Below are 26,538 nucleotides of genomic sequence, written 5' to 3'. Positions count from 1 at the left end.
TAAGTATCCCTCCCACTTCCCCTGCTTCCCCAGTAATTATTTGCCTTGTCTACTAGGAGGTAGGCAGAGAATGTGCTGTGAGTTTTTACCTAAGGTTGTCTCTTCATGCAATATTAATCGGGAGATTGTAGTACCTTTTTTTTCCTAAGCCTTCTTCCCACAAGGAACGTTTGTTACTTAATTTAGATGTGGTTTGAGCGTGACGTTATATCTTCATGGTACAAAGAATTTGACAATCCTCTTCCTTGTTTATTTTATAAGCTGGAAAGCGTAAGGGTCAGAAACCCACTGCGACTACCCTTTCCTTTTGGTTGAGAATTATCTCCTGCATGGCATATGTGGAGGCGGAACAGCAGCCTCCTGTGAGAATTACAGCTCATTCTACCTGTGCAGTGTCTACATCCGTGGTCTAGTCCGACCGGGGAGAATGACAGCTCCTGCCCGAGTGTGATTGGCAGGGGGCGGGATTTCACACGAGCGCAAAATAGCGTTTGCGTGCAATGCTGAATGCAATGCGTATGTGCGCCCCTGTCCGCCTCAGCTTGATAAATCGCCCCCTAAACCCTTTGAGATGGTAATATAAAATGATAAATCGTATAAATTAAAAAAATTCTGAAATACTATTTCATTCTTTATGTTGTCCCCTTTTCCTTTAATTCCATTCTGAAATTGTGAGCTTTTCACTTCCTGTTAGAAATGGAAGTGCAGAACACTGTTATATTCCACACAGCCATTGGCTGCAAACTCTAGTGACCTATTTATAACTGTCCCTAATTGGCCACAGCAGAGAAGGTAACTTAAGTTACAACATGGTAGCTCCCATTGTTTTATAGACAATAAAACTGTACACTTATTTTGTCAATATTTAAACAGCTAATGAAAGGGCTACCTCTAATTTTATTCCAAGTGACGTGGTCATCTAACAAAAAAACACCAGACGCAGGCTGAAAATTGTATTTTTGCCACAAATACATCTTTAAAAATCAGCCGCACTCTTTACTAACTGCGAGAGCTCTCTCTTTACGGTACGCTGGGACCATCAAGCAACCTTATCTGTGTACTGTGCCTGCGTTAGAATAAGTAGTCTCACAATCAAGATGACTCGAGTCTAGGGCTAACGGAGTAGTCAAGCCTGGAACACATGGGAAACCCACAGCTCAGGTACGATGACAATGAACTATTCTCAGCCAATCGTAGACAGACTCATTCTACAAAGTAATTTTATTGGCTGGACGCCATATCAGGTTGATTAGCGGGCAGGTCTTGTTTGCTGCTCTCCATCTCTCCGCTACTAGCTGAAGACTACTGAAAATAGTTGGGACAGTGACAGCGGCAGGCTCTGTACTTCCTACACAGCAACCAGAGACGGGTATAGCAGCAACAGCACTGACCTGCACAATTTGGTGACAACAAATTCTGGGGACAGAAAGCTGCAGAAACTAGCACAGAGTATAACTAATATTAGTGTGTCAGAGAAAGTATCAAAGAGCAGCATCAAAACCTGGTACAGAGTAAGTAAAAGAACCTTAGGGGGAGTAATAGACTCTGGGGAAAAAAGCAACACCAGACCATTCACCTAGCAGAGCCTGGTGACAAGTAACGGAGGGCAGAACTAGAAAGTAGCAGCAGAATATCAGACAGAGCAGTACCTGGAACTGCCAAATCCAGGGATACCGAGTAGCATCTCAGCCTGGCGCATGAAGAGTCTGTACTATAGAAAAAAAGTAAGAGTTTGGGACAGGCAGTAACCAAAGCTGGGGCAGTGAGTTCAGCTACAGCTGCGTCGCCCATGCTGAAGTAAACATACCGCCGTTATAGACTCATATCCGATTTCAAAAGTCTGCATAAGAGAAACATTTCTCATACATCAACCGTGGCGAGGCTCTTCACTCAGAATCTAGATGTGTGAGAAATCTTTCTCTTATTATGCAAACTTTAGAAATCTTCCAGGCGGTCACCTCAAAATTCACTCGAGGTCCACTGGTAGACCGCGATCTACCTCTTGCCCACCCCTGATCTACATGTTATTCTCAGACAAATCTTTTCTTTGAATGCATCATTCTATCTAGCTTTTATTTAGTGTTTAATGTCCCTTTAAGTGCCTAGATTTTCAAAATGGTCTATAGCAAAAAAATTGTAATCGCCAAGCTCTTTGGCTTCCAAAGAGAAATAGGACTTTTTATCGAGGATCAGAAAACTCATTTGCGAATGCAGGAGTCTCCGGAAAGTGGTCTTTTGATTGCGCTGAATCGAAAAGTAGTCTTTATATTATCTAAGTAAAATGGCAGCGCTAGCGTTAAGTGCTGTGACACTGACGCTTCTATTTGAATCATGAAAAATGTGATTTCATGTCCCTTTGACATGTCGCATCAGTCATACAAATGCTCCAGCCCCCTGGAAAAGTGTTCTGGGCTGGAGCATTTGTGTGACTGATGTGACATGTCAAAGGGACATGACATCACATTTTTCATGATTCAGATAGAGCATATACTTTACAATTTACTTCTATTATACATTTTATTTCATTCTCTTGGTATCCTTAAATTGAAGTAGCAGCAATGCACTACTGGGAGCTAGCTGAACCCAGTAAATCAATAACAAGGCATGTGTGCAGCTACAAATAGGCAGCTAGCTCTAAGCTCTTGGGCCTAGCTTAGCTTTTGTATAAATGTTTGAAAACCAATGTTATAGAAATGTTAGTAATATAAAGCATATTGTCATATTGCTTAAGTAAGAGAAACATTAAAAAGCTGATTGACTTGCTTCATCTAACACCATTTTTATTTGCTTTTAGCTCATCTGTTAACAGACCAGCTAATGATACAGGCGTCGTCGTACAAAGTCCAAAACCCTCAGATGCTTTGGGTAAAAATGAAATTCAAATCCTTATTTATACAAAGTATTTAACGTTACTTATCCTATTCTGTATTTGCTTTTCCCTAGACTGACTGCAGTGTGTGTGTGTGTGTGTATGTATGTATGTATTGTAATATGCAAACATACAATGTTTTCCCCATGACCTGTTTAAAGTGTGCACCACATGGCTGATATTACTGACCACCGGGCTAAAATCTTAACCAAAAATATGCTAGTTAGCATATTGAAAAGTTAGCTAACATTTTTCAATGTTTATTGCTTAAATTATCATTGGTCGTTAAATACATTTTGTTGAATTATGCAATTAATTTGTACTTTCGATAGCAGAAAATGTTACAATATTAGTAAACATTACATTTCTCCCCCCCCCCACCTGGCTACTTTTATACCACCAACCTGCTGGCACCATTTTCTATGGCGAACACTGTGATTGAGACCATACACACATACACACATACATACATACATACATACATACATACATACATACATACATACACACATACACACATACATACATACATACATACAATGTGGTATACAGCTTCAAGAATGTTGGTTTTCGGTACAACTAAAATTAGTAAAACATTTGATTACTTATCTTGAGTAAGCAGATGGCACACAGCCGCTAGATGCCTACATCCATATCTCTTACCAGATGGGAAAGAAAGTCTAATCTGTCAATCAGCTAGCTTATATCAACAATGGCATCACTGAAGCAACATTTTATGCAACCTATCCAAATAAAAATACAAGGTAAAAAACCCAAATACTACTTAAATTCAGCTTCTTCTTTTTTATATATTTATAACCAACAGTGATCATGATACAGAATCCATGCCTTACAAGGCCACACAGAATTTATACAGACAGATCACTTATACATAGACAATTTAACAGAAAATACAGCGCTGTACAATGGTGTTGTTACATCACCTTGCTGGAGTTTTATATTATTTCAAAAGAAAAAAAAAAAGGAAAATAATAGAAGTAATTATAGGTAAATAACCTTTTTACGAAAACAAAATGTATGCAATTCAAAATGTTTCTATTGCATGTAATTAACAATTTCTTAAGCTATGATTGATTTATTTAAATAGGTGAGAGGAAAAATAAAATTAAGCTTCTAATATAATGTAGAAATAACGTAACCCACGTTATCATAGCTTTAAAACTTTTATAACCATTCTTAATATCCCTGAATGGTAATGCATGTGAAGGGGAACTATATAGAAATAAGGGACCACAAGGATACACAGAAACAGAGAAAAGTTACAAAACAAAGAAACTGAAAGGAAATTTCCAGACTATGGGTAGAGAAAATTGCATAAGAGCAAAAACAATACAAAAATCAAAGCTGAAATTCGAAAAAGCAATAAAGAAAACAATTCCAGTCTCATAGCATGTCTTTGTTGTAGAGTTTTCAGTCTGTATCCACTGAGCTGTATGTTGTAATTTCCTTCTTATCACCAACCCTCTTTAGGGGAGGCACGTGATCAGTAAGCATGAGTCTGAAGTCAGTTACTGTATGGCTGTGACCAGTAAGCAGGAGTCTGTGGTCTGTTACTGTATGGCTGTGACCAGTAAGCAGGAGTCTGTGGTCTGTTACTGTATGGCTGTGACCAGTAAGCAGGAGTCTGTGGTCTGTTACTGTATGTCTGTGACCAGTAAGCAGGAGTCTGTGGTCTGTTACTGTATGGCTGTGACCAGTAAGCAGGAGTCTGTGGTCTGTTACTGTATGGCTGTGACCAGTAAGCAGGAGTCTGTGGTCTGTTACTGTATGGCTGTGACCAGTAAGCAGGAGTCTGTGGTCTGTTACTGTATGGCTGTGACCAGTAAGCAGGAGTCTGTGGTCTGTTACTGTATGGCTGTGACCAGTAAGCAGGAGTCTGTGGTCTGTTACTGTATGGCTGTGACCAGTAAGCAGGAGTCTGTGGTCTGTTACTGTATGGCTGTGACCAGTAAGCAGGAGTCTGTGGTCTGTTACTGTATGGCTGTGACCAGTAAGCATGAGTCTGAGGTCTGTTACAGTATGCGATCAGTAAGCAGTAGTCGGAAGTCAGTTACTGTATGGCTGTGACCAGTAAGCAGGAGTCTGTGGTCTGTTACTGTATGGCTGTGACCAGTAAGCATGAGTCTGAGGTCTGTTACAGTATGCGATCAGTAAGCAGTAGTCGGAAGTCAGTTACTGTATGGCTGTGACCAGTAAGCAGGAGTCTGTGGTCTGTTACTGTATGGCTGTGACCAGTAAGCATGAGTCTGAGGTCTGTTACTGTATGCGATCAGTAAGCAGTAGTCGGAAGTCAGTTACTGTATGGCTATGACCAGTAAGCATGAGTCTGTGGTCTGTTACTGTGTGGCTGTGACCAGTAAGCATGAGTCTGTGGTCTGTTACTGTCTGAGGTCATTACTTTATGCCCATCCTCAGCTCTAGCGAAACTTACTCTTCCCTTTTCTCCATAGCAGCTGCTCACAATATGGCTGAAACTCTTCAAGCAAAGGAAGCGGCCCCTCCAAATAAAGTAAATATTGTTTTGCATGTGATTTAAATGCTCACCCAGTCTCTTCTGAAGGAGCATACAATCCAGAATTCTCTTTCCTATATGTTTACTGGGGAATTAAAGGCTGTGTTTCTAGGAAACTTTAAAATCACCTTACTTACTGTCCCTTCTAAAGCACAGGGTTGTTCAACTCCAAACCCCTTTTCTTTCGAAGGACACGTAAGTCCATGGATCATCATTAATTGCTGTTGGGAATATCACTCCACTCCTGGCCAGCAGGAGGAGGCAAAGAGCACCACAGCAGAACTGTTGCGTATCACTTCCCTTCCCACAAACCCCAGTCATTCTCTTTGCCTCTAGTGCGTGGAGGTGGTGAAGTAATTAGGTGTCCTGATTAAGATTCTTCTATCAAGATTTTTTTTTATTTTTAAGTCAGGGCAGGATTGCTCTGTCCTTCCATCACAGTTTGGGTATAGCTGTACTCCACGTTAGTCTCCTCAGCAGGGCTGTGGTAGCTTTAAAACAGTTAGGAACTCGTAAAGTGGGCTTTGCTGCATTTTCCTAACATGTTGCTGCCCTGGTGTAGAAAGCCTTAATAAGTTTACTCTGTCTTTCTCTTTACACAGGTCTCTGAGAGGAGTGGCATCCTCTAATACTTTGTGAGTCGTCTGACTGCCAGACGTCTAGAATGCAGGTAAGTGCCTTTTGTTCTTCTGGGGCTAGAAGGCTGGCACTGATTGGGTTAAGGACCCTCTGTTAGTGGGACAAATCCTGAGGGATACTTAGGCAGTATGCAGGTCGTTAGTCATGTGTCTTGGAGACTAGGGGTTACTCTCCTTCATAGTAAGGAAGGGGTTAACCACCTTGGGGCTTATATTTAATTTTAGTACGGTTAATTGGCAACTTGTACTTGGTCAGCTTATGATTCTGAGAAGAGAGCGCATAGGGTGCCATTTCTATGGAGCTGCATAGCTGAGAAAACATTGCTTTATGAGAGCAATTTCTTTGATTTGCGGTATTCTATTCCGTTTCTTTAGGAAACGGTGCAATGTCTTATAACTTTATTTATGTCTGTACCCTGCACAATTGTACTTAACTTTAGGCTGTAGCTTTTGTGCGACAGGATGAAGTGCGATGTCTGCGCGCTTCATCTCTGCCGTCTTCATGGTTGCGCCATCTTGGACTGCAGTCTCGATGACTGCCCCTCGTTCTCTGGCCGAGAGCGGAGCGTCGTTTCTAATCTAAACGGTCCTGGATGTTGTGAGTCGAGCAGAGATCCTTTTAAGGTGTCACAAAAGCAGGCTCTTCACTGTTATTATGCAAACAAAACTTGTATTAAGTTAGTCTGTTGGGTTTAAACTTTAGAGGACTTGTGTTTTATCATGGATTTTTTTTTTATTACAATCTATGTAAATAAAACGATGGAAAATGTCTCTTTAAATTTTCACCGTTTCTCTCAGGGATTACAAGAGAAAAAGAATGTGTCTTTGAACAAATGGAAATCTTGTTTTTGTTCTGGTGTGGTCACAACTGTATTTTGACCGCATACATATCTCTTAATTATGTTAGAGTTCATTCATATAAGGATATATTATCATGATCTATTAAAAGTGTTGAATTAATGGAACAGAGTTCTGTTCCTAAGTGTATTTATAATCCCAGCAAGTCTGTATATATTTTAAGTGACAGGGTGATTTTAAATAATTATTTCCATAGCCTTATGTCTCCCTGGATGATGCTATCTAGGCTAGTGCCACAGCTTCTCCTCATACGTCCCAAGTTTTTGTTTTTTTTTTGTTTTTTTTTTGTTTTTTTATGGCGTCACATGCAGTGCGCTGCAGTTCCTCTCAATCTCCTGGAGGAGTTATTTGGTGCAGCATTGTCTGCCCAGATGTTTTCTGGTATCTGTGGCATTATCTGATTTTCCTTTCTTAAAGGGAGATCGCTAGAGGAAAATTAATTAATCAGATAGTAAGGTTTCTGCTCCGTTTGCTACTATCTTATCGCCTTCCTTATAGTCTGATAAGGAGGATAGTCGGTAGCATCTGAGGGTTAAATCTCCATTTCGGACAGTATAATTCCTTCATCTGGTGTTGAAATAGTTATTTTCAGATTCAAGCCTGAACTCCCTTTTTATTTAGGAAGGGTTGGCTACTTGGTAAACTTTGACTCTCCTGTCATTCGTCAATCCTCAAGTTTCTAGTGAATTTTATATTTACTAGGATTCATTTGTAAAAATGAATCCTGTTCTTGACCGTGTTAGGAGAATTTCTCAGGCATGGGAGAAGTCAAGGATCCCATTTTCCCCTTCTCCTGTCTGTAATAAGCTATCTCCTTAAAGTAGCAGGGGCCGTTGATATTCTGGTCAAGAAAATTTCAATCCTCCATATTAGGATAAATGTTTAAGAACCTTTTATGGACAAGTCCGGCATCCTTTTGGTGCGACGCCTTGTCTGATTCCATGGTGGACTCCATGAGGAGATCAATGTGAGAGAGGCTGTTAGGCCAATATTTTTATTTTGGTTGCTGCTTTTCGTTCCTTTGTATCTGAAAAGTCTTCCCCTTTATCTTCCAGGCAGGAGCAGTCCGTGTCCTATTGGATACCCAGTCAGTCTTGGATCAGGGGGAAGTAATTAAAGAAAACCGCAGCTAACGCTCTCCTTCAGCATGAAGGTTTGCCTCAGAACCAGGATCGGATCCTGGAGGGGGCAGTCTATCAGTTTTTCTATTGCCTGGATACGAGTTGCCTAGATCCCTAAGGGGCTGTAGATTTAGTATCCCTAGGTTATGAATTATCAACTCCTTTCCAGGAGTAGGTTCCTCTTAAGTTTCTGTAGCCCAGATAAAGAGAGGCGTTCTTGAAATGTGTTTGGAACAATTCTTCCCAGGAAGGAAGATTCTGGTTTAGAAACAGGGTTTAAGTTTTCCATTCTGTTCCAAATTCTTTCGTCCTAATTTAGACATGACATGTTTAAATTTCTCTGAGTACCGTCCTTCAAGATGAAGACACTTAGCTCCATTCTTCCTTGGTACATGAGGGTCAGTTTATTACGGCCTTAGATGCATATCCTCAGTTTCCCATTCAAAGAGATCTCAGATTTCTGAGTTTTGCTTTCCGACGAACGTTTTCAGTTTGTGGGCCAACATGACTTTGCAACAGCTCCCAGAGTTTTCACAAGGTTTTCTGGATTGCAATTTGGTTTCCGGGATTGTAGTGGCATCCCTCCTGGACATCCTATGGGTCCAGGCGCCATCCTTCTCTGCACCTTATGTTATTTCCTTTCCTTTCTCTCCTTTACCTTTGGTCAAATGACTGGGGTTTGTGGGAAGGGAAGTGATACTCAACAGCTCTGCTGTGGTGCTCTTTGCCTCCTCCTGCTGGCCAGGAGTGATATTGCCAACAGTAATTAATGATGATCTGTGGACTTACCATGTCAAGAAAGAAATATATTTATCACGTAAGCATAAATTTTGTTTTTAAAGCTTATTTTAACAGACTGACTGAACCTATAATATCTATTTTCTTTATAAATGGAGAGAGTCCACAGCTGCATTAATTACTTTTGGGAATTCAGAACCTGGCCACCAGGAAGATGCAAAGACACCCCAGCCAAAGGCTTAAATACTTCTCCCACTTCCCTTATCCCCCAGTCATTCTTTGCCTTTCGTCCCAGGAAGTTAGCAGAGAAGTGTCAGAAGTTTTAAATTAGTCTCTTATGGAGGGTAGTACTCTTCGGCATGAGACTGGAGTTTTAAGTAGTCCTGTCAGCCTTTCAGTGAAAGCCTGGATGAAAGTTAGAGTCCGGAGAAGCAGGGAGAATCTTTCTGCGAAACCATCCCGACTTGTTTTAACAGCTCCACAAGCAATCGGCGTTGACGAGTTTCGCTGTCTGCTTTCTTCTCAAGTCCATGGCAGAGGCGATGCTACTATCTGTCACACTTAAAGGGCCGTGTTCCTATTCCATGGTCTAGATTCCGGTAAGATTGTTTCATTTTACTTTCTTGGTATGTACTGTATTAGATGTTTTCCCGTGGGGCTACCACCTAGCGGGACTAACTTATATCTAAGGGTCTCAGTTAGGCTCCTTTTTGTATCTTTGAATCAAGGGTTAATATCTCCTGAGGGGGTTGTTGAATAGGGGGGTTTATAATCATGTTATGTTTCAACTTGCTTATGTGTAGAGCATCCTGGCTCATGGCTTGGGTAAGGCCTTTTGAAAAGTGACGCGACCTTACAGTCGGACGTGCTTTTTTGGACTATACAGTTCTCCTGGTGACCGGGCGTAGTCACGTTTTTGGCCTCCATTTCCGCATTTCTGACCGTGTGGCGACGGAGAAGTTCTGGTTTGCTGGTGTTAGGTTCATAGGAGGAGGGGAGTGCCCCAGCCATTGTGGGTGTCAGGTGCCGTTTAGATTTTTTGGTCCAATCTTTTTTATCAATATCCTAGTTATGGAGGAGTCTGATATTGTAGAGACGGGCATCTCTGTTTCAGATTATACTCCTTGCGCAGAATGTTTATTGTCCCGGATGATACAAGCCTATCAGTTATGTCCTGAATGCCATATTAGAGTGTTCAATTCCTCAGGATCGGGGAATCAAGGGGCCTCTGAGCCATCTGCCTCTGGGGCTTCGGTCCTCCGAGTGGAGAGTTCCCTTCTACCATCGCTTACTACGCATGCAGGTAACCCAGAATTTGTTTATCCTTTTTTGGAAGGTGGCTTGTTCCCGCCAGGGGTTTCGGCACAATATCGCATGTCCATAATTTTGGCGCTGGCGCATCTGCAACTTCCAGAAGTTGGTTTAAGATATTGTTCGTGTTCTGTTATCCAGGGCTCTTCAGGCATGGGCTGGCCTGTTCAGCTCTCTGGGGAAATGACTGGTACGCCTTTGTGTTTTTATTGAGGCATGCTTTGGTGTTGTCGGATGATCCCATCCTCGATGGATCTGAGAATTTTCAGTCTGTTTCTTTGAATAGCTTACAGGATTAGACATAAGGGGATGAAGTAATCGCCTTTATAGTCTTGTTTATTGAGTATCCTTCCCAGTCTGTTCTTGGAAGAACAGGGTCCCAGTTGGGCCGGTCCTGCGGGTGCACCTGTTCTACTTGGGTGATAACCTGTGGGTTGCCTTATCTTTTTATTTTTATCCAGTTAGGATTGTTTTTATTTGGTTTAAAGCTCAAGTTGGTTTTCTATTTCTTTGGGAATTGTATCTGGGATTGATACTCGCGATTGTTTGATCGCTCTGTTGCTTCTAAGGAAGTTTGTTTTAGACGTGTTTTCGTCCTATGTTTGCCTGCTGTTTATTTCACCCTCTCTAGGGGGATTCTATGCGGCCTCTGACAGTGACCCTTGGATTCAGGCTGGTCCTGATTGGTTTCAGATCCTGTCTTGAGGCCTAATCAGATACGTAGCGCCTGTTTTGCCTGGCTGGTCAGGTTAGGGCACCGAGTACTTCACATTATTTTTTGTATTTCTTGTTTTTCGTTAAGTTTCAGCTTAGCATTCTGAGAGGACCTGAGGGTCCGTGAGGCATGGGGGATTGGATCAGTCCTCATTAGCCTTTTCATGTTGTTTGACCGGGACTAGGAGTGCTTCTGCGACACTCAATGGATTCCGTTTTTCTGTCTGGTCTTGGAGTCTCCTTCCCTGTGTGGGTTGGAGGTTGGGAGGACTTTGGGCCTCCTTGCTGCCGGTCTTGCCTTTAGGTGCTCTTTGGAATTGTCCCTTTTTGGTCTTGTTCCTTGAGGTTCTCTTCAGGTCAAGACTTCTGTAATGTCTGGGTCTACTTGATGGTTTTTGCCGTTTAATTATAGGAAGTGAGGGCTGTGTGGCTTTTTCCTACTTCCAGGAGCTAGTCGTCTCCATATCAGGGATGATAGGCTGTGATGTCTCCTTCTCCAAGCTCGCTTAGGGTTTTTTTTTGTTACCGGGGTTTGGGTTGCTCTGCATTCTTCTTCCTTGGGTGTGGTCCTCTGGTTATGTATCCTGAGAGGACTATGGAGACTAGCTTTTTTTCTTCCCTCTACCTTCGGGTGACTGTCCTTGTTTTTTTTCCCTTGATTTTGGACTTCCTGTGTGTTGGTCTTTGGCGCCCTTGGTTCTAGAGTATTTGCACAACTCGTCGTGCCCTGGCTTTTTTGGAGGGTGGACTCCTGCTAGGGTTGTCTATTCCATTGGGCGGGGAATTACGAGTGAGTCTTGTTCCCGTTCTCTGGTTTAGTCCGGTTGCCTTCCTCTGTGAGGTCTGATCCCTTAGACGAGGTATCTTCTGTTCCCTGGGGTGTTTGTTTCTAAACGATTCTGGGGCCCGAGCCCAGGGTTCTGGTCTTGGAATCCTTTTGGATATCTGGAGACTTATGATCCTGCGGACTGGTTCGGGGCGACCCAGGTTTCCTGGGAACACAGGCTTTGGCCTAATGGCTAGCTCGTTGAAACTGCTAGCAGCTGAGTCAGGATTGCATTCACCTTTGGGTGCTGGTATGTTCCTTAGGGCCTGTTTTGTCCTTGGAAGGTGTCCCGCAATGGTTTAGTTGTAGACTTTGCGGGCCTGTAGGCTGATAGTTCAGATTCATTTCCAGCTATGGCTACTTGTTCTTCACAGTGCATGTCCTTCACTTTGTGGGGTTCTGTGACACGATAGTTGGCACATGGTCTTTTACGAGGTGTGTTCGGATTTTTATCTGTACTCTCCCCTTTGAGGGGGTAGTTATCTTCCTTAAGAGGTGGGGTTTTCCTCTCTTGGGAGGGTCGTTGTCCTGGCCTGTGTGCAGGAGGTTGGAATAGGGGCTACGGGATAGCGGTTGGCTGTTCTGGTGCTTTTCCTGTTTCAACGATGGAAGTTGAAGTCTCCATGTCGGGACTGTTATATGGAGTTGTGCCAGGGCTTCTCAGGGAACTACTGCACTTTTCTCTGTTCAGGTCCTATGGGATTCTCCTTGGTAACACCTATTTTGGAAGAGCGGTTTGGGTTGGCACCCGAGCTTTGTTGGGTGGGTGAGTTCCTCCTATTCAATTTCCTGGACCTTGTGGTTGGGTTTTATTTCTGTTCCCCCTGTCTTTCAGACTTGCCTGTCGCTTGGGCTGGTCTGGTGTTTGGAGCATTATCGGTGAGGTGTTGCTCTGCTGCTTCGTCCTCGGGTCGTCTAGGTACGGTAAGCCTCCTTGAGGGCTCTGTGTCTTCTCCACGTTCAGGTTCTGTTGGAAGTACTGGTGGCTCTGGATAGGCTGTGTCGTGTCCATGGTGTAGTGGATCATTAGCAGCCTTAAGGGTCGGAACTTATCTTCAGCTGCTCCTTACTTGCCCTGCAGGTTTTCAAATTTCAGAGTCCTCTTTGGATGACTGTAGCGTGCAGTGTTTTGACTCAGGTGTTTACCTAATGTGCTGCACGTGGTTGCGGTTCTGAAGATTTAGATATCCCAGCGGCCTTTGTGTCTCTGGGGACTTTCGTCTTCAGTTGTCTTTTAGGGTGCGGTTGCACTGTGTTTGGGAGATGATCGCCTCTGTTTCAGATTCCTGGTCCTACCTTGTGGTTTCTGTACAATTTGGGATCTGGGCAGTGCCTTCCCTTGTTTCTTTGAGACTGATTGGGTCTCTGTGAGCTTGGCCTGGTTTCTCTGTTTTTTGCCTTGTATTTTTATTGGGACTTGCTGTACCCTATTCGGGTTTTCTGGAGTCCTTGATGGATGTTCATCCGTGTCTTTCCCTTTGTGGGAGATTACGGTAGTCTGATACCTTTCTCTAGTAAAGGGTGTGTTGTTTGGGACCGACAGCCGGGTCTCTGTGTCTCCTGGAGCATTCAGTGTCCTCTATAGCTTGGGTATTTTCCTAAAAGTAATGAATGCAGCTGTGGACTCTTTCCATTTATGAAGAAAAACTTAAATTATGCTTACCTGATAATTTTCTTTTCTTCATATGGAAAGAGTCCACAGCTCCCCGTCCGTATTTTTTTGTGAGGCGTCTTATTTTTGTTCTTCTGGCACCTTTTCACCCTGATATTTCTTCTACTGTTCCTTGGCAGAATGACTGGGGGATGAGGGGAGTGGGAGGAGTATTTAAGCCTTTGGCTGGGGTGTCTTTGCCTCCTCCTGGTGGCCAGGTTCTGAATTCCCAAAAGTAATGAATGCAACTGTGGACTTCCCATCTGAAGAAAAGAAAATTATCAGGTAAGCAAAATGTAAGTTTTTAACAACTGCACTGATTAAGTATATTCCTATTAATTGGTGCTTATGGGGTGCCATGCATATCCACCCACAAACCTATACACAAATCTCATATTACAATAAAGGGACATGGAAAAGAACAGCAAAATAACCCAATTGCTAGTTTGTAGCGCGTCTCTAACACCCTGTGTTTTCCTGACCAACTATTTTTAGATGCTACAATTTCTGGACTTCGCTATATGACCTAAAGACCCTCTGAGTTCTCGAGTGGTCAGAGTTTCATAAAATGTTTTTATTTCTATATATTGGATGCGATTTAATGTTCAATATTAAAGGGACAGTAAAGTCAAAACTAAACTTCCATGAATCAAATCATGCAGGTTTTTTTTCCCTTTTATTTGCTTCTATTATTAAATGTGCTTTGGTCTTTTTGTATTGTTTGTTGAAAAGCATACCTAGGTATTCTCAAGAGCAGCTGTGCACTACTACGAACTGGCTGCTGATTGGCGGCTGCACATATACCTTATGTCATTGGCTCACGAGATGTGTTTAGCTGGTTTTAGCTTTTAGTAGTGTACTGCTGCTCCTTCAAAGGATACCAAGAGAATGAAGCAAATTTGATGAGAAGTAAATTGTATGCTGTATCATGAGTTTTTTTTTTTTGCAGGGGGGGGGGGTTATGCCCTTTAAGAAAGTTGTTGTGCACCACCTATTGTGCATAATGCCACATTTAGTTTGTGTGACCCATCTTGAACATTTAATAACTTTAGTGAAATATTAGTCCTGGTCTCGTTCAAATCAAATAAAAAACTAATAGATTAGTGTTTGCTATTAAACCTGAACCATGAGCGTTTTTTAATTTTGATTAGATAGTGCACACAATTTTCCTATTTACTTTTATCATTGAATTTTCTTTATTCTCTTGGGTTTCTTTGTTAAGCTGTTTAAAAGCTAAACCTAGGTAGGTTCATATCAATTCTAAGCTCTTGAAGGCCACCTCTTATCTCAGTGCATTTTAAGTTTTTCACAGCTAGACATCGCTAGTTTTTGTGCCATATAGATATCATTGTGTTCACTCCTGTGGAGTTACTTATGAGAGGACACTGGCTAAAAGTCTTTCTGTCAAGAGAACTGAGATAAGGGGTCAGTCTGCAGAGGCTTAGATACAAGGTTATCACAGAGGTAAAAAGTGTATTAATATAACTGTTGGTTAAGCAAAACTGGGAAATAGGTAATAAAGGGATTATCTGTCTTTTTAAAAAACAATTCTGGAGTAGTAACCTTGTTTTTTTAAATGCAGATTTTTTTTTTTGTAAAAGATTTCTTTGCAGGATAAGCGGAAAAGCACTGTAACTGATTTTACAGCAGTAAAGGAACAAAAAGACATTAAAGGTTTGTGAAATTATTTATGCTTATTACATTTCCCCAGTCCCTTCTGATTTACACATGCATTAGTGATAGTAACTTATGTTAAACGTTCAGTCGTGTGTTCTTGAGTTTTTTATTAAATCAAACTCTGCTGGAGATAAATTACCTTATGAAGATACATCCAAACTTTTTTCCCTTTTTATCGATTTAATGCACGTTACTGCTGGCAGCAATCTGTTGTCATGCGCATCCGCTAATGCACATTACTGCTGGCAGCAATCTGTTGTCATGCGCACCTGCTAATGCACATTACTGCTGGCAGCAATCTGTTGTCATGCGCACCTGCTAATGCACGTTACTGATGGCAGCAATCTGTTGTCATGCGCACCCGCTAATGCACGTTACTGCTGGCAGCAATCTGTTGTCTTGTGCACCCGCTAATGCACATTACTGCTGGCAGCAATCTGTTGTCAAGCGCACCCGCTAATGCACATTACTGCTGGCAGCAATCTGTTGTCTTGCGCACCCGCTAATGCACGTTACTGCTGGCAGCAATCTGTTGTCTTGTGCACCTGCTAATGCACGTTACTGCTGGCAGCAATCTGTTGTCTTGCGCACCCGCTAATGCACGTTACTGCTGGCAGCAATCTGTTGTCTTGTGCACCCGCTAATGCGCATGACAATTGTATGCGCAATCGCGTGATTTCAATTGTTAAATTAATTGGCCCACTTATTAAAGGGTTTAACAGTCACTTTTTATTACATTTCAGCTGACTTATTTTGCAATTAAGCTTTAAAGGAACAATATACTATTGTTTTTCCCTTAATGTGTTTCCAATTACTTGTTTTATCAGCTGCAGAGTATAAAATGTACGATATTTGCTTTAAGGTTTATTTATGTATATGAATTAGCTGATTTTGTGTTTTTACAACCTAATAAAATGGGTTGAGCTTTTAATCACACTGTGTACATATACATGTGTCTTTATCTTATATCTGTAGGTATAATCAGATCTCATTACTTTATCACACTGTGTACATATACATGTGTGTTTATCTTATATCTGTAGGTATAATCAGATCTCATTACTTTATCACATTGTGTACATATACATGTGTCTTTATATTATATCTGTAGGTATAATCAGATCTCATTACTTTATCACATTGTGTACATATACATGTGTCTTTATCTTATATCTGTAGGTATAATCAGATCTCATTACTTTATCACACTGTGTACATATACATGTGTGTTTATCTTATATCTGTAGGTATAATCAGATCTCATTACTGTATCACACTGTGTACATATACATGTGTGTTTATCTTATATCTGTAGGTATAATCAGATCTCATTACTGTATCACACTGTGTACATATACATGTGTCTTTATCTTATATCTGTAGGTATAATCAGATCTCATTACTTTATAACATTGTGTACATATACATGTGTCTGTATCTTATATCTGTAGGTATAATCAGATCTCGTTACTTCATCACATTGTGTACATATACATGTCTTTATCTTTTATCTGTAGGTATAATCAGATCTCATTACTTTATCACATTGTGTACATATACATGTGTCTGTATCTTATATCTGTAGGTATAATCAGATCTCATTACTGTATCACACTGTACATATACATGTGTCTGTATCTTATATCTGTAGGTATAATTAGATCTCATTACTGCATCACACTGTGTACATATACATGTGTCTTTATATTATATCTGTAGGTATAATCAGATCTCATTACTGTATCACACTGTGTACATATACCTGCTTCTTTATCTTATATCTGTAGGTATAATCAGATCTCATTACTGTATCACATTGTGTTTATATACATGTGTCTGTATCTTATATCTGTAGGTATAATCAGATCTTATTACTGTATCACATTGTGTACATATACATGTGTCTTTATCTTATATCTGTAGGTATAATCAGATCTCATTACTGTATCACACTGTGTACATATACATGTGTCTTTATCTTATATCTGTAGGTATAATCAGATCTCATTACTGTATCACACTGTGTACATATACATGTGTCTTTATCTTATATCTGTAGGTATAATCAGATCTCATTACTGTATCACATTGTGTACATATACATGTGTCTTTATCTTATATATGTAGGTATAATCAGATCATATTACTGTATCACATTGTGTACATATACATGTCTGTATCTTATATCTGTAGGTATAATCAGATCTCATTACTGTATCACACTGTGTACATATACATGTATCTGTATCTTATATCTGTAGGTATAATCAGATCTCATTACTGTATCACACTGTGTACATATACCTGCTTCTTTATCTTATATCTGTAGGTATAATCAGATCTCATTACTGTATCACACTGTGTACATATACATGTGTCTGTATCTTATATATGTAGGTATAATCAGATCTCATTACTGTATCACACTGTGTACATATACATGTGTCTCTTATATCTGTAGGTATAATCAGATCTCATTACTGTATCACACTGTGTACATATACATGTGTCTCTTATATCTGTAGGTATAATCAGATCTCATTACTTTATAACATTGTGTACATATACATGTGTCTGTATCTTATATCTGTAGGTATAATCAGATCTCGTTACTTCATCACATTGTGTACATATACATGTCTTTATCTTTTATCTGTAGGTATAATCAGATCTCATTACTGTGTCACATTGTGTACATATACATGTGTCTTTATCTTATATCTGTAGGTATAATCAGATCTCATTACTGTATCACACTGTGTACATATACATGTCTTTATCTTTTATCTGTAGGTATAATCAGATCTCATTACTGTGTCACATTGTGTACATATACATGTGTCTGTATCTTATATCTGTAGGTATAATCAGATCTCATTACTGTATCACATTGTGTACATATACATGTGTCTTTATCTTATATCTGTAGGTATAATCAGATCTCGTTACTTCATCACATTGTGTACATATACATGTCTTTATCTTTTATCTGTAGGTATAATCAGATCTCATTACTGTGTCACATTGTGTACATATACATGTGTCTTTATCTTATATCTGTAGGTATAATCAGATCTCATTACTGTGTCACATTGTGTACATATACATGTGTCTATCTTATATCTGTAGGTATAATCAGATCTCATTACTTTATCACATTGTGTACATATACATGTGTCTGTATCTTATATCTGTAGGTATAATCAGATCTCATTACTGTATCACACTGTGTACATATACATGTGTCTGTATCTTATATCTGTAGGTATAATCAGATCTCATTACTTTATCACATTGTGTACATATACATGTGCCTATTGTATATCTGTAGGTATAATCAGATCTCATTACTGTATCACATTATGTACATATACATGTGTCTTTATCTTATATCTGTAGGTATAATCAGATCTCATTACTTTATCACATTGTGTACATATACATGTGTCTGTATCTTATATCTGTAGGTATAATCAGATCTCATTACTGTATCACATTGTGTACATATACATGTGTCTTTATCTTATATCTGTAGGTATAATCAGATCTCATTACTGTATCACATTGTGTACATATAGATGTGTCTGTATCTTATATCTGTAGGTATAATCAGATCTCATTACTGTATCACATTGTGTACATATACATGTGTCTGTATCTTATATCTGTAGGTATAATCAGATCTCATTACTGTATCACATTGTGTACATATACACGTGTCTTTATCTTTTATCTGTAGGTATAATCAGATCTCATTACTGTATCACACTGTGTACATATACATTGGTCTGTGTCTTATATCTGTAGGTATAATCAGATCTCATTACTTTATCACATTGTGTACATATACATGTATCTGTATCTTATATCTGTAGGTATAATCAGATCTCATTACTGTATCACATTGTGTACATATACATGTATCTGTATCTTATATCTGTAGGTATAATCAGATCTCATTACTGTATCACATTGTGTACATATACATGTATCTGTATCTTATATCTGTAGGTATAATCAGATCTCATTACTGTATCACATTGTGTACATATACATGTATCTGTATCTTATATCTGTAGGTATAATCAGATCTCATTACTGTATCACATTGTGTACATATACATGTATCTGTATCTTATATCTGTAGGTATAATCAGATCTCATTACTGTATCACACTGTGTACATATACGTGTCTGTATCTTATATCTGTAGGTATAATCAGATCTCATTACTTTATCACATTGTGTACATATACATGTGTCTGTATCTTATATCTGTAGGTATAATCAGATCTCATTACTTTATCACATTGTGTACATATACATGTGTCTGTATCTTATATCTGTAGGTATAATCAGATCTCATTACTGTATCACACTGTGTACATATTCATGTGTCTGTATCTTATATCTGTAGGTATAATCAGATCTAATTACTGTATCACACTGTGTACATAAACATGTGTCTTTATCTTATATCTGTAGGTATAATCAGATCTCATTACTTTATCACATTGTGTACATATACATGTGTATTTATCTTATATCTGTAGGTATAATCAGATCATATTACTGTATCACATTGTGTACATATACATGTGTCTTTATCTTATATCTGTAGGTATAATCAGATCTCATTACTGTATCACATTGTGTACATATACATGTGTCGTTATCTTATATCTGTAGGTATAATCAGATCTCATTACTTTATCACACTGTGTACATATACATGTGTCTGTCTTATATCTGTAGGTATAATCAGATCTCATTATTGTATCACATTGTGTACATATACATGTGTCTTTATCTTATATCTGTAGGTATAATCAGATCTCATTACTGTATCACATTGTGTACATATACATGTGTCTTTATCTTATATCTGTAGGTATAATCAGATCTCATTACTGTATCACATTGTGTACATATAGATGTGTCTGTATCTTATATCTGTAGGTATAATCAGATCTCATTACTGTATCACATTGTGTACATATACACGTGTCTTTATCTTTTATCTGTAGGTATAATCAGATCTCATTACTGTATCACACTGTGTACATATACATTGGTCTGTGTCTTATATCTGTAGGTATAATCAGATCTCATTACTTTATCACATTGTGTACATATACATGTATCTGTATCTTATATCTGTAGGTATAATCAGATCTCATTACTGTATCACATTGTGTACATATACATGTATCTGTATCTTATATCTGTAGGTATAATCAGATCTCATTACTGTATCACATTGTGTACATATACATGTATCTGTATCTTATATCTGTAGGTATAATCAGATCTCATTACTGTATCACACTGTACATATACGTGTCTGTATCTTATATCTGTAGGTATAATCAGATCTCATTACTTTATCACATTGTGTACATATACATGTGTCTGTATCTTATATCTGTAGGTATAATCAGATCTCATTACTTTATCACATTGTGTACATATACATGTGTCTGTATCTTATATCTGTAGGTATAATCAGATCTCATTACTGTATCACACTGTGTACATATACATGTGTCTTTATCTTATATCTGTAGGTATAATCAGATCTCATTACTGTATCACACTGTGTACATATACATGTGTCTGTATCTTATATCTGTAGGTATAATCAGATCTCATTACTTTATCACACTGTGTACATATACATGTGTCTTTATCTTATATCTGTAGGTATAATCAGATCTCATTACTTTATCACATTGTGTACATATACATGTGTCTTTATCTTATATCTGTAGGTATAATCAGATCTCATTACTTTATCACACTGTGTACATATACATGTGTCTTTATCTTATATCTGTAGGTATAATCAGATCTCATTACTGTATCACACTGTGTACATATACATGTGTCTGTATCTTATATCTGTAGGTATAATCAGATCTCATTACTGTATCACATTGTGTACATATACATGTGTCTGTGTCTTATATCTGTAGGTATAATCAGATCTCATTACTGTATCACATTGTGTACATATACATGTGTCTGTGTCTTATATCTGTAGGTATAATCAGATCTCATTACTGTATCACACTGTGTACATATACATGTATCTGTATCTTATATCTGTAGGTATAATCAGATCTCATTACTTTATCACATTGTGTACATATACATGTGTCTTTATCTTATATCTGTAGGTATAATCAGATCTCATTACTGTATCACATTGTGTACATATACATGTGTCTTTATCTTATATCTGTAGGTATAATCAGATCTCATTACTTTATCACATTGTGTACATATACATGTGTCTGTATCTTATATCTGTAGGTATAATTAGATCTCATTACTGTATCACATTGTGTACATATAGATGTGTCTTTATCTTATATCTGTAGGTATAATCAGATCATATTACTGTATCACATTGTGTACATATACCTGCTTCTTTATCTTATATCTGTAGGTATAATCAGATCTCATTACTGTATCACACTGTGTACATATTCATGTGTCTATCTTATATCTGTAGGTATAATCAGATCTAATTACTGTATCACACTGTGTACATAAACATGTGTCTTTATCTTATATCTGTAGGTATAATCAGATCTCATTACTTTATCACATTGTGTACATATACATGTGTATTTATCTTATATCTGTAGGTATAATCAGATCATATTACTGTATCACATTGTGTACATATACATGTGTCTTTATCTTATATCTGTAGGTATAATCAGATCTCATTACTGTATCACATTGTGTACATATACATGTGTCGTTATCTTATATCTGTAGGTATAATCAGATCTCATTACTGTATCACATTGTGTACATATACATGTGTCTTTATCTTATATCTGTAGGTATAATCAGATCTCATTACTTTATCACATTGTGTACATTTCTTCTGTTATGTGTGATCAGTCCACGGGTCATCATTACTTCTGGGATATTATCTGCTCCCCTACAGGAAGTGCAAGAGGATTCACCCAGCAGAGTTGCTATATAGCTCCTCCCCTCTACGTCACCTCCAGTCATTCTCTTGCACCCAAAGACTAGATAGGAGGTGTGAGAGGACTATGGTGATTATACTTAGTTTTTATAACTTCAATCAAAAGTTTGTTATTTTACAATAGCACCGGAGCGTGTTATTACTTCTCTGGCAGAGTTTGAAGAAGAATCTACCAGAGTTTTTTATTATGATTTTAACCGGAGTAGTTAAGATCATATTGCTGTTTCTCGGCCATCTGAGGGAGGTAAAAGCTTCAGATCAGGGGACAGCGGGCAGTTGAATCTGCATTGAGGTATGTAGCAGTTTTTATTTTCTGAATGGAATTGATGAGAAAATCCTGCTATACCGATATAATGACATGTATGTATACTCTACACTTCAGTATTCTGGGGATGGTATTTCACCGGAATTACTCTGTAAAAGTACATTAAACCTTTTAATAGGTATTTAATTCATGTTAAACGTTTTTGCTGGAATGTAGAATCGTTTGCATTTCTGAGGTACTGAGTGAATAAATATTTGGGCATTATTTTTTCCACTTGGCAGTCTGCTTGTTTTGATTATGACAGTTTCGTTTCTCTCTCACTGCTGTGTGTGAGGGGGAGGGGCCGTTTTTTGGCGCTCTTTGCTACGCATCAAAAAAATTTTCAGTCAGTTACACTTATATTTTCTGCATGATCCGGTTCATCTTTGACAGAACTCTGGGGTCTTCAAACTTCTTTGAAGGGAAGTAGATTCTCTCAGCAGAGCTGTGAGATTTAATAGTGACTGTGATTTAAAACGTTGCTCTGTAATTTTTATGTTTAAAATTTAATTAGTGTTATTTTACTAATGGGAACAAACCTTTGCTAAAAAGTTGTGTTGTTTGTTAAGAGTGATGCTATAACTGTTTTTCAGTTCATTATTTCAACTGTCATTTAATCGTTTAGTGTTTTTGAGGCACAATACGTTTTTATTAAATAAACTTGTAACCGAGTTGCATGTTTCTTGCTAGTGTGTTAAACATGTCTGATTCAGAGGAAGATACCTGTGTCATTTGTTCCAATGCCAAGGTGGAGCCCAATAGAAATTTATGTACTAGCTGTATTGATGCTACCTTAAATAAAAGCCAATCTGTACAAATTGAACAAATTTCACCAAACAGCGAGGGGAGAGTTATGCCGACTAACTCGCCTCACGTGTCAGTACCTGCATCTCCCGCCCGGGAGGTGCGTGATGTTATGGCGCCTAGTACATCTGGGCAGCCATTACAGATAACATTACAAGATATGGCTACTGTTATGACTGAAGTTTTGGCTAAATTACCAGAACTAAGAGGCAAGCGTGATCACTCTGGGGTGAGAACAGAGTGCGCTGATAATTCTAGGGCCATGTCTGATACTGCGTCACAGCTTGCAGAGCATGAGGACGGAGAGCTTCATTCTGTAGGTGACGGTTCTGATCCAAACAGATTGGATTCAGATATTTCAAATTTTAAGTTTAAATTGGAAAACCTCCGTGTATTACTAGGGGAGGTCTTAGCAGCTCTCAACGATTGTAACGCTGTTGCAATACCAGAGAAAATGTGTAGGTTGGATAAATACTTTGCGGTACCGGCGAGTACTGACGTTTTTCCTATACCTAAGAGATTAACTGAAATTGTTACTAAGGAGTGGGACAGACCCGGTGTGCCGTTCTCACCCCCTCCAATATTTAGAAAGATGTTTCCTATAGACGCCACCACACGGGACTTATGGCAAACGGTCCCTAAGGTGGAGGGAGCAGTTTCTACTTTAGCTAAGCGTACCACTATCCCGGTGGAGGATAGCTGTGCTTTTTCAGATCCTATGGATAAAAAATTAGAGGGTTACCTTAAGAAAATGTTTGTTCAACAAGGTTTTATATTGCAACCCCTTGCATGCATCGCGCCGATCTCGGCTGCGGCAGCATTTTGGATTGAGTCTCTAGAAGAGAACCTCAGTTCAGCTACGCTGGACGACATTACGGACAGGCTTAGAGTCCTTAAACTAGCTAATTCATTCATTTCGGAGGCCGTAGTACATTTAACCAAACTTACGGCTAAGAATTCAGGATTCGCCATTCAGGCACGCAGGGCGCTGTGGCTAAAATCCTGGTCGGCTGATGTAACTTCTAAGTCCAAATTACTTAATATACCTTTCAAGGGGCAAACTTTATTTGGGCCCGGTTTGAAAGAAATTATTGCTGACATTACAGGAGGTAAGGGCCACGCTCTACCTCAAGACAAAGCCAAAGCTAAGGCTAGACAGTCTAATTTTCGTCCCTTTCGGAATTTCAAAGCAGGAGCAGCGCCACCCTCCACTGCTCCAAAACAGGGAGGAACTGTTGCTCGTTACAGACAAGGCTGGAAGCCTAACCAGTCCTGGAACAAGGGCAAGCAGGCCAGTAAACCTGCTGCTGCCTCAAAGACAGCATGAACCGAGGGCCCCCGATCCGGGACCGGATCTAGTGGGGGGCAGACTCTCTCTCTTCGCCCAGGCTTGGGCAAGAGATGTCCAGGATCCCTGGGCGCTAGAGATCATATCTCAGGGATACCTTCTAGACTTCAAATTATCTCCTCCAAGAGGGAGATTTCACCTGTCAAGGTTGTCAACAAACCAAATAAAGAAAGACGCGTTTCTACGCTGTGTACAAGATCTATTATTAATGGGAGTGATCCATCCGGTTCCGCGGTCGGAACAGGGACAAGGGTTTTACTCAAACCTGTTTGTGGTTCCCAAAAAAGAGGGAACTTTCAGGCCAATCTTGGATTTAAAGATCCTAAACAAATTCCTAAGAGTTCCATCGTTCAAAATGGAAACTATTCGGACAATCTTACCCATGATCCAAAAGGGTCAGTACATGACCACAGTGGATTTAAAGGATGCTTACCTTCACATACCGATTCACAAAGATCATTACCGGTATCTAAGGTTTGCCTTCTTAGACAGGCATTACCAGTTTGTAGCCCTTCCATTCGGATTGGCTACGGCTCCAAGAATCTTCACAAAGGTTCTGGGTGCCCTTCTAGCGGTTCTGAGACCGCGAGGAATTTCGGTAGCTCCGTACCTAGACGACATTCTGATACAAGCTTCAAGCTTTCAAACTGCCAAGTCTCATACAGAGTTAGTTCTGGCATTTCTAAGGTCGCATGGATGGAAAGTGAACGAAAAGAAGAGTTCTCTCTTGCCTCTCACAAGAGTTCCATTCTTGGGGACTCTTATAGATTCTGTAGAAATGAAGATTTATCTGACAGAGGACAGATTAACAAAGCTTCTAAATGCATGCCGTGTCCTTCATTCCATTCAACTCCCGTCAGTAGCTCAATGCATGGAGGTGATCGGCTTAATGGTAGCAGCAATGGACATAGTACCCTTTGCACGTCTACATCTCAGACCGCTGCAATTGTGCATGCTGAGTCAGTGGAATGGGGATTACTCAGATTTGTCCCCCACTCTGAATCTGGATCAAGAGACCAGAAACTCTCTTCTATGGTGGCTTTCTCGGCCACATCTGTCCAGGGGGATGCCGTTCAGCAGGCCGGACTGGACAATTGTAACAACAGACGCCAGCCTTCTAGGTTGGGGCGCTGTCTGGAATTCTCTGAAGGCTCAGGGACAATGGAGTCAGGAGGAAAGTCTCCTGCCAATAAACATTCTGGAATTGAGAGCAGTTCTCAATGCCCTTCTAGCTTGGCCCCAGTTAAAGACTCGGGGGTTCATCAGGTTTCAGTCGGACAACATCACGACTGTAGCTTACATCAACCATCAGGGAGGGACAAGAAGCTCCCTAGCGATGATAGAAGTATCAAAGATAATTCGCTGGGCAGAGTCTCACTCTTGCCACCTGTCAGCAATCCACATCCCGGGAGTGGAGAACTGGGAGGCGGATTTCCTGAGTCGCCAGACTCTTCATCCGGGGGAGTGGGAACTTCATCCGGAGGTCTTTGCCCAAATACTTCGACGTTGGGGCAAACCAGAGATAGATCTCATGGCGTCTCGCCAGAACGCCAAACTTCCTCGCTACGGATCCAGATCCAGGGATCCGGGAGCGGTTCTGATAGATGCTTTGACAGCACCTTGGAACTTCAGGATGGCTTATGTGTTTCCACCCTTCCCGCTGCTTCCTCGATTGATTGCCAAGATCAAACAGGAGAGAGCATCAGTGATTCTAATAGCGCCTGCATGGCCGCGCAGGACTTGGTATGCAGATCTAGTGGACATGTCATCCTGTCCGCCTTGGTCTCTACCTCTAAGACAGGACCTTCTGATTCAGGGTCCATTCAAACATCAAAGTCTAACTTCTCTGAAGCTGACTGCTTGGAAATTGAACGCTTGATTTTATCAAAACGTGGTTTTTCTGAGTCGGTTATTGATACCCTGATACAGGCTAGGAAGCCTGTTACCAGAAAGATTTACCATAAAATATGGCGTAAATACCTATACTGGTGTGAATCCAAAGATTACTCCTGGAGTAAGGTTAGGATTCCTAGGATATTGTCTTTTCTACAAGAAGGTTTAGAAAAGGGTTTATCGGCTAGCTCATTAAAGGGACAGATCTCAGCTCTGTCCATCTTGTTACACAGGCGTCTGTCAGAAA

At 39.8% G+C, this 26,538-nt stretch overlaps 1 protein-coding gene across 4 annotated transcripts in view; it reads left to right on the top strand.

Moving 5' to 3' along the window:
* The window catches only part of ATF7IP2 (activating transcription factor 7 interacting protein 2), a 118,155-nt gene that overhangs the window by 64,900 nt on the left and 26,717 nt on the right, over positions 1 to 26,538 (top strand). The window contains exons 7-9 of one of the 4 annotated variants that reach the window (XM_053694914.1): positions 2,795 to 2,865; positions 5,344 to 5,399; positions 14,873 to 14,933. In XM_053694914.1, the coding sequence (XP_053550889.1) occupies positions 2,795 to 2,865; positions 5,344 to 5,399; positions 14,873 to 14,933 (188 nt within the window). Of the gene's footprint in view, positions 1 to 2,794; positions 2,866 to 5,340; positions 5,400 to 14,860; positions 14,934 to 26,538 lie in introns of all 4 variants that reach the window. The other 3 variants (XM_053694912.1, XM_053694913.1, XM_053694911.1) reach the window with 3 other exon arrangements.

The sequence above is a fragment of the Bombina bombina genome, chromosome 11 (assembly GCF_027579735.1).
Source record: "Bombina bombina isolate aBomBom1 chromosome 11, aBomBom1.pri, whole genome shotgun sequence".
Classification (NCBI taxonomy): Eukaryota; Metazoa; Chordata; class Amphibia; order Anura; family Bombinatoridae; genus Bombina; species Bombina bombina.
Note: the sequence above shows the minus strand (reverse complement) of the source record. Positions and strands in the feature narration are given on the sequence as shown.